The sequence below is a fragment of the Phocoena sinus genome, chromosome 1, assembly GCF_008692025.1.
Source record: "Phocoena sinus isolate mPhoSin1 chromosome 1, mPhoSin1.pri, whole genome shotgun sequence".
Taxonomy (NCBI): Eukaryota; Metazoa; Chordata; class Mammalia; order Artiodactyla; family Phocoenidae; genus Phocoena; species Phocoena sinus.
The window spans coordinates 45,083,771-45,093,170 of NC_045763.1; the positions used below are offsets into that span (position 1 = coordinate 45,083,771).

Consider the following 9,400-nt stretch of genomic DNA (forward strand, 5'->3'; position numbering starts at 1 on the left):
TGGGAATTACTATAGGGCACACCCTTGAGCAGCTATCACACTGCACTGAGCTCTTGAGAATATTCTGGAAGCATCGCTGTGAACGGCTGCTTCCCTGCAGGGGAGACAAATTAAATTCAGCAGAAGCAGCAGCTTTTGGAAGGAGAAACACGGTTTGCCTTTTGGAATGCTTTTCTACCGGAATGGGTTGGTTTATACGTTCCTCTGGAGCTTTAAATCTGTGCACCGTTGAATATCACTCCGCCTTTTTTTTTTTGAAACTACGAAATAGCTTCTGTCTGTGGGATGGCGGGAATAGAGAGTTTGGAAATTAAATGCCTAAAGCGTCAGATAATCCAGATGACATATATGCAATAGCATTACATGAAGAACTTATTCAACCCAATCCCTTGCATCTTACTAACCAAGGGATAGAAACTCTCCAAATTTTGCACCCAAAAAAGGGAAAATGCAAGGGTCTTGCTGCAGTTCCTGGGACGCACTGGGAGTCGCTTTGTTACAAGTGTATCCAAAGTCCCCAGCACCAGCGACTCGTGGGGCACTGCTCATCCGTGCTCCACTCGCTCTGCAGCTCCCAGAGGCAGCGGTTGTGCTATGGAGGCAGACCTTGCCAAGCTGGCCGACAAGATGCTGCGCGCCCCCAGGTGCTCCCGGTGCCGGAACCATGGCTTCCTGGTGCCCGTCAAGGGACACGCGGGCAAGTGCCGCTGGAAGCAGTGCACCTGCAAGAAGTGCTACCTGATTACCCAGCGCCAGAAGATCACGGCCGCGCAGCAGGTACTCCAGAAGCAAGTCTCCGAGGAGGAGCAGGAGGTGGCCCTGTGCGCTCAAGGGCCCCAGCTGGCCTCCGGGGACACGGCCGCTGTCCCAGGCTCAAGCTTACGCCCGCTGCCTCCGCCTGCCGCTTCGGGAGACGCGCACCCGGGCCCCGAGCGCCGCGCGGCCGCCTGCTTCCTCGAGAGACCCCAGCAGGGCTGGAGCCCCGGCCCGAGCACCTTCCAGCCAGTTCTGGGAGGCCGCGGCCACGTGGGGCCGAGCAAACAAGCCGCCGCGGCCATGCCCAGTTCTCTGAGGCCCCAGCTCGGGGCGGAGGCCGCTGGCCGGGGCTGCCCCAGCCGCCTGGAGCTGAGCAGGCCGCTTCGGCCGGTGCTCAGCCCGCCATTCGCCGACTTCGGTAAGATTCCCGGGCGGGCCCCGCGCGGCCTTGCCCTGCTGTTGGTTCCTCTCCAGGCTGCCGCCTCCCCGCTCCCCACGCCGGCGTCCCAGGCCCACTCGGATCCCGCGGGGAAGGGGTGGGGGTGGGGAAGATGCTTTCTAGAGGTAACCTTGCTTTGGGATACCCTTTTCTGAGTAGTCATTTGGGTTCGGTGCCTTTTTGCAAAAAGGTAAAAGAGATAAAGGAATGGGTGGTTCTGAGGGCTTTTAACATTTAGCTACAGCTTTTTGCGTTTCCATCCTGAAAGGAAAAAAATGGCTCCCAGTCGACTTTGCTGCCCCTCCCCCTCCACGGAGAGGCTCGAGGAAGCCTGACCATACTGCGCTTGCGCGCCTCTTCCCGCCCTTTTCTTGGGCTGGAGGCTCCTCCCCAGGACGTCCCTGTGGGTGGGCTAGCGCAACAAGACTGCCTGCGCACCGTCCCCTCCGTTTCTGTGCCCTAGAGGCCCCGAGCCTCACCCGTTCCCTGCCCCAATGGGTCTGTCTGTTCAGCCCTTCCAGCCCTTTCCCAGGCGTGGGTGGGAATGCGAGCTCTGCACACTACAGGAGGACAGTCTATTGAGATGATTGTTGTTGCCTGTTTTTTCTCCCCTCCCCCCATATGCATAAATTACATTGTTCCCTAGGTCTTGTGGCTTTCACTATTACAATTTCAAGTCACGTGTACATTTGAAGCTTTTTTAAAGGGGCTCGTTTTGGGTGCAGACACGTGTCTTCTTGGTTTTATCTATGGCAGTGTGGTAGAAAGAGCGCAAGTCTGAGTCAGGACGCTGGGGGCCTGCTCACTCTGTAACCCTAGGCAAGCTCCTTCCTTCTGTGGCGGTCTCTCCCCTCTGTATGCTAAGGGGATTGGCCTGATGCTCTCTGAAGCCCGTTTCTGCCTTCTGGGGCATTCTAGGAAAATATAGGTCCCCAGAGAACTAGATGGGGAAGACAGATCTGAAACAGCAATTCTAGGAGAACGATATCTTTCCATGGACGCAGTGCCTTCCTTCCTTCCTTTCATTTATTTATTTTTGGCTGCATCGGGTCTTCGTTGTCGTGGCCGGGCTTTCTCTAGTTGCAACGAGCGGGGGTTGCTCTTCGTTGCGGTGCATGGTTTTATCACTGCGGTGGCTTCTCTTGTTGCGGAGCCACAGGCTCAGTAGTTGTGGCATGCGGGCTCTAGAGCGCAGGCTCAGTAGTTGTGGCGCACGGGCTTAATTGCTCCACGTCATGTGGGATCTTCCCAGACCAGGGCTCGAACCCGTGTCCCCTGCGTTGGCAGGTGTATTCTTAACCACTGTGACACCGGGGAAGCCCCACAGTGCCTTTCTTTGTTCCATCTCTCAAAGAACAGGGACTGAGCCCTGAGCACCATGTGTCAGACACTAATGATGAAAAGGATGAGTCAGATTCCTTGCCCTCAAGGATCTTGTCCCGGGGAGAGGGACACCACTGATCAAAGAGTCGCACAGATTGGTGTATAGAGCTCTAATAATCGATGGTTTAGTTGTGGTCAGAAGGAAGATTAGGAGCTGAGTACTGGGGACTTCAGGAGGCAGAGTGGGGTCAGGAGAAAAAGCCTTCCAAGCTTAGGGAACAGCATCTGCAGAGGCCCTGAGGTGGAGGAGAAAGGAGCTGCTAGATTTTCGGGAATGAGGAGGCTGGAGTGGAGGCAGGAACTAGCCCACATGGGGCTTCGTGGCTGTGCCAAAGGACTTTTCCTAAGAACAGTGAGTGGAACATGGGTGAAGGGTTTAAAGAGCAGGGAGGGTCAAAAGCATAATGGATGTGGGAGTTCTCTGTAAATGGATATGAGTGTTTATTGTACTGCTACCTCCAGACAGTAATGTGATGCCCTGTTTCCTAGCTCTGTGTGTTTTTAACACTTCCCTCATTGTGTCCCTTTTCAGGGCCCCCTCTGAGCGTCAACTCAGATCGTGTGGTGGGGTCTGAGTACCTGGAAAGAGAGCCTTCCAAGCTGTACCACAACTGCTCCAGCGTGCACCCCTACCACCCGTTCCTGCTGGGCTATCAGGATGCATCCCTTACCCCGCGGGTCCCCCTGCAGCAGGGCTTCCAGCACGTGTCCTGCAGCCACTACAATGGAGCAGGCTTGGTGAGTACCATCCCTGACTCTTCGAGGTTCCTCCTTACCCCGGTTACCCTGGCTGCTTTTACAGACCCTCAGTCCCAGGAAGCCAGCCATTGTGCCCACTCTGTACCAGGCCCTGGGCACTGGTCAGAAGGATACAGCATTGACCTTGTACTGTGTACGCCTCTGGGAATGCACATGTGTAGCCAAGTCTGTACACATGTAGACAAGTCAGCCTGGGCTGTGGCGTGGGTTAAAAGGCTCCGGGGGGAACCGCCACACAGTAACACTGAGTGACCACCAGCCTTGACCCATGGAATGTCAGTGCTAGAAGGGCCCTTCATTTTGCTGGGTACCAGAAAGGAAATATCACTTTCCTGGAGCCACACATTTGAGGGCAGAGCCAGGAGCAGACGTAGGTCCCCTGCCCCAAAGGTATATCCCACCGGAGACGGCAGAGGGCTTTCAGAAGGAAGTGGCATTTAAGCTTAGTCATGAAAAATATGGAAACCTTCCCCAAACACCTGTCACCTTAGGAGATATTTGTTGAAAGAATGGATGAAATTTAATCCTTTTATAAGATCAATGGTGGGCTACTAACTGGTGTGCTTTTGAGCCTGGAGTTTTGAGTGCTGGATGTGTAAAAGTCAGAACCGTTGTGTGAGATACAGGTTGGGGGACCAGGTTTTGTGGCCTTGGTTACCAGCTCCTTCTGCCCGTCTCCCTTTTGGCAAGCACTGAGGGCCATCAGGACTGCAGGATAGTGAGAGGCCTGGGTGACCAGTCCTGACTTTGACCCCATAAGGCTGGACCTGTGGGGGAGGTTGGCTCAGACGCAGTTCAAGTTCAGGGAAATGTAGACCACTGTCACCTTTACTGTCTCTCTCAGAGCTACAAGCCTAACGCTGGGTGTTACAGAGATGTTTCCCTTGGGTGGAGGGTGGAGAAGAGCGAGTAGAGAGTAGGCTTCTTTGGTTTAATGTGGGAAGTGAGTAAGAGAAAGGATAAAAGCTTGGCATTTACATAATGAGGTCATTAGCCACAGGTCATTAGCTGGTTCAGTGGGGTTCCTTCCAGCTGTGACCAGGCAGGTCAGGCACGCAGGGGCTGGATCCCCACTCCTGCTTCACCTCAGCAGCATCTCCTCTGTCTGTTCCAGATCTTTTAAAGTTTTATTTAGAAATCATTTTCCATTCATTCAAGGGGGAAAAGTTGGAACACCCCTGGTCTTGATCATTTCCAGGGTGTCTACTGGCCCTTATGTCAGCCCTCGAGGTGCATGTTATTTCATTGTAGGGCAGAGGAAGAAGGCCCCAAGGAGTTATGTATTTGTCCAGGGTCACAGGACTGGGGAGTGAGGGACTAGGATTCAGATTACACAGCTGGTCAGTGACAGAGCCAGGACAGAGGCAGAGCAAACATGGCTCTTGACTCTCACCGCCACCCCTAACCTGCCTGAAATTTGGGGCTGCCGGCCACCCCATTGCAGCCCAGGGAGAGCACGGCGTCTCTAGCCTCCACACAAAGAGAGGGACCTTGGCCAAATGGAGCACACACCCACCGTCTGCTCACACAGAAGCCTGGGGCCTGGCATCCGGGGCAGGGCTCTGATTGACAGGCCTGCCAGACGGCCTTTGTTAGGAGTGTGATCTCAGTTGCTTTATCTGGGCCTGAGCTGCCACCACAAGCCCCAGGCAGGAGCTGTGATCCAGGGAGAGACTCCGCTGAGCAGCTTGGAATTAAAGCACTAATAACCCCCCTTCCCACCCGCTTCACGTCTGGATAGAGGACCAGGCATTTATTTGTGAAGCTGTTTCGAACCCAAGAGCCTATGAATTGCTTTCATCGTTGTCCTCCTGGCCCCTGCTCAGCCTCCTAGATACGCCCCGAGCCACCTTCCACCTTCTCTTCCTGTCCTGCCCCACCTGTTACTTCTTTGCTTCCTCTTTTCTCTTCCCACAAAAGAGCACAGGCCTGGAATCACACAGACCTAAAGACCAATCCTACCTCCGCTGTTTACTGGCCACATGGCCTGGGGATGTCACCTAACCTCTGAGGACCTCGCTTGGGTTCTTAATCTGTACAATGGGGGTGAGAGTCTTATCTCATAGGGCCATTGATAGATTCCAGCAATAAGGTGTGAGTGCGTACAAAGTGTCTGGCACAGGGTCTGGGACATGGCAGGTACTCAAAAGTGGGCTTATCTTCCCTTCCTTGTGGTCAAATTAAGTTAGGAAGTGCTCGGTTAACCTAAGGAGATTTTTGCAGACTGCCTGGAGGCCTTTAATATGCTTGTGTGTGACTCACCAGTGTGGAGGTGGTATGCAGTGTTTTTCAAACTCCCTTGACAAAGAACACTGTTGAGAGCACTTTTAGAAATACCTTGTAGGACACCAGAGTTCTCTGGAGCACAGCTTAAGAAGGGCTGCTCTGAAGCATCTGGATGGAGAAGTAAACAATAGGACCCACACCTGAAATTCATAATTTTCTATCACATTCATGTCTTTCCAGTTAAGTTTCTCTGAGCTGTGTAGTCATCACCCCTCCACGTCCCCTCATTCCAGCCTTGGGGTCCTGTGATGTGGGGTGAGCTTCCATCTTCTGGAGAAGGAACAGAAATACAGAAGGGCTGATTGCCGAAGCCACTTTGCTGAGGTCACCCAGCTGCCCTTGCCTCAGAAACGGCTGCACGACACTGTCCGGTTAGAAGGGGGACACCCCCCAGGCCCAGCGACCCTGGAGTCTGAGTCATTACACGTGGGGAAGGTGGGACCACACGTAGTCGGGATGCATGTAGATCCTTCTCCATTGCAAAGCAGTGGGGTCAGGCCGACTCGGGATTCAGTTCTGCCTCTGCCACTCACCAGCTCTGTGGCCCTGGGCCTGTACCTTCATCTCACTGATGCAGTTTTGGGTCACCACAGTGAGGACAGTAATAGAACCTCCCTCCTAGGGTCGTAAGGATGGAAGGAGGTTGTGGACCTGTGCAAGTGCGCCTGCTCCCGGGCTTATCTGAGGTGTGCCTTTGTTCCTTCTTGCCTCAGTCATCTGGCAGGTGCTTGCCAAGCAGCCTGTTCCGGGCACCCTGTGCCCCGGGGTCTGGGCCATGGAGGTGAATCTGCCCCACGGGGAGCCCCCCGTTCAGGAGAATGAACGTTAGGTTGGCCCTTCTGGCCAACTCTCTCCCCTCTGGCTCTCTGCTGTGTGCGCCCCACAGGTGGAGAAGCCAGTGGAAGACCTCCAGACCCGCTACTACCTGCTGCCGCCGGCCCAGTTACCCCCGCGGTACCTGCTCCACTGCGTGCCCCCGCCGCCCCCGTCGTCCTCGCTGCCCATCGTGTCTGACCCGGACAAGGAGAACACTGGTGAGTGAGCCCCCACCTTCCAGCTGCCGAGGGGCCAGGGAGACTTTCTGGAGGAAGGGGGTCCTACTGCGAAATGGATGTGCAAAGAAGGGAAATGGAGAACAGAATTTTAAATGTGCTGGGCCCTGGGTAAGCTCTTCCTTGCACCCCTCCCTAAATTCCATCCGTGATCATCTAGGGGAGGTGGGTCCCCATTCTCAGGTGAGGAAGCCGACAGAACCCTGAGAGGTTCTCCTATATGTCCATGGCGGAGCTCAGATTTCAACAGAATTCTCTGCCTGGCTCCAGGTCCAATGCTAATTTCCTCACCTTAGCAGTGCCCGTGGGCAGAGACTTGGAGGATGGCACGCATGTGGTGTGTTCAGAAGACCAGAGGTGCCGGGCCTCTCTGGCTGGGGAAACAGCACGTGCTGAGCCTGGAGCAGCAGCTGGAGCCAGTTTGGGGGCTGGTGGGGATGATTCCTCTCCCCCAGGCCACTCTGGAGAGGACCTGCCCTTCACAGCTCTGCCACTGGTGCACTTGGTGATTTTGGGCACTCACACCCTCCTCTAGACCTCAGTCTTCTCACCTGTAAAACAGGCCCTGTCACAGGGTTACTATGAGGGTCAACTGCAACTCTGGATGTGAAAATGCTTTGGGTTTTCTTTTGAGGGCCCTTGCAGCTTTAAAGGTTCTAGGATTTTTTTTTTTTTTTTTACCCTTTCCATCCTCCCCTGAGGCTCCACAGGAAAAGAAACTGAGGCCTATTGTACACTTGCTGCGTGTGCAACACCTAGCTCTGTTAGCTGGGCAGATGGTGCAGTGTGGCTTGGTGCCGCACAGCCTGCGTATAAGTCCTGACTCCAGCGCTTGCCAACGGTATGACCTCGGGCACGTTAATTCACTCCTGTGTGCCTCAGTTTCAGTATCTGTACAAGCGGACTAATGAGGGTCCCTTACTTCACGAGGCCATCCTGAAGATGGCTGAAACGATAAAGGCGGTAGTAAAAGTTCGTTCTCATTTAGTGTTTCACCTAATCCCCTGATGCTGCAAAGTACGGCATCATCTCCTTTGACAGAAGGAGAAGCTGAGGAGAAGGAGAAACCGAGGTTCCCAGCTGGGAGTAGCTTGCTTCCTCCCACCCAGCTTGTGACAAGCAGAGCTGGAGTTTGAACTTGAGTCTGTGTCATGTGGCCAGGGCTAGAATTCCAGTGTCCTGACTCCTAGCAAATTAAAGGTGGCTGTGGGAATAACTAATTCTCCGTAGGGACTGGGAATGATGGGAATGCCTTCGAGAAAACTTACATCTGAAAACAGGTAATTTTTCCTCTTGCTGAATCCAGCCCCTCTTCTCTGTCCTTCACAGATGACCAGGATGCGGAGGGGCCGTGGGAGCCCAGCCAGCCTTAGTCCCAGGAGCAGTCCGGCTAGGCCCCGGCCCTCAGGCCAGCAGAGTGGGGCCTTGGGGGTGTTAACAGCAATGATTTTCTTGTCTCTGTTCAGTGATGTGTAGGGAGGAAGGATAGTGATAGGCGTAAGATGACAGTTAATTCCCATTTCAAGATTGGAGGAAGGAAGGTGATTGCTAAAGTTCTCTCAATCCTGAGATAACAGGCGGTTGAAAAGGAGCTTGGAGGGCAGAGCCAGGGCTGTAAGGAGTGGGGGACTGGTGGAAGCTCACGTTAAGGAATGAATTTAACCATCTCTGGTTTGTGCTGCTGTTATCAGACTCGCCCCCAGAGGCAGCCTCTGATTTCCATAGGTCCCGCTCCAGGACAGGAGGCACCATCTACTCCAGCCTTCTGGTTCCGCTGCCTCTCCCTGGTCCCCAGCTGGGGGCCACACAGACATCAGGCGTCCAGCACATCCAGGATGGCACGAGCAGCCAGGACCAGGGTGCTGACAGCAGGTTCTGCAGCATCCTTCCTTGCTGCTCTGTCCCCCACAGTCAGCCTGGCCACTGCCCCTCGCTCCTTCTCCAGCCTTTACTATAAGCCTTCTGGCCGCTAGGGCTGCTTCACTTGTTCTCCGTGAAGTTTAAGCCATTATAGGCATCATTTCTGGTTTAAAAAAATCTATTAAAGTTTGACTATTTAGTGTTTTTATAGTGATTGCTAGCTTTAAAAAGTAGCCTGTTCATAAGTGCTGATGCAGTTCTCAGAGAAGAGGATGGTTCTTCCACATCACCTGTGGCACCAGCAGTTTCTTCTCTGGGAACAGTTGACTATTGAAATAAAATTGGCAGTAGAAATCCTTGTGGAAGGTTTATCGTCTCTTTAAATCTTTGTGGAGGGCAGCATTGGGTAGGGGAGTCGGGAGCTGGGGTTCGTGGCCTGTTGGCCTGCTCTTTCTGTGTAGTTAGGCAAGGCCCTTCCTTTACTTCAGTTACCAAGTGAGAGCCTTGGACCAGGCTAGTAGGTTTTTTACTATCAGTATTATTATTTTAAGCAGTAGAGACCTCTTAAGGAAATTTGATTCAGACACATAAAATGTAAAGATTTCTTTTAGTTTCTCTTCCCTAGCTCCTTTCATGGTCCCTGCCGAGTGACATGGTTTTAAAAATCAGAACTTGATCCCATTTTTGTGTTTTAGGGTCCTGGTTCTCTTCCCTTGTTTTCACTTCCTCTGTCATTTAAAAAGCATCCTGCATCTCTGCCGGATTCAGAACCTGACAATCAGCTCTGCCCATGAGAAGCATGGAATCTAGTGGGACAAACAGACAAATAGACAGTCCAGTGGGATTGCCATGGGACAGAGAGAGG

The 9,400-nt window shown here is 53.4% G+C and overlaps 1 protein-coding gene across 1 annotated transcript; it reads left to right on the forward strand.

Annotated features, from left to right (window-relative positions):
- The first annotated feature begins 627 nt into the window (after positions 1–627).
- Positions 628–8,069, forward strand: DMRTB1 (DMRT like family B with proline rich C-terminal 1). The gene is given in 6 exon segments (XM_032638684.1): positions 628–1,174; positions 3,111–3,316; positions 3,381–3,438; positions 6,337–6,404; positions 6,510–6,657; positions 8,005–8,069. Coding segments are annotated over 6 exon segments (1,092 nt in total).
- Positions 8,070–9,400: the final 1,331 nt, after the last annotated feature.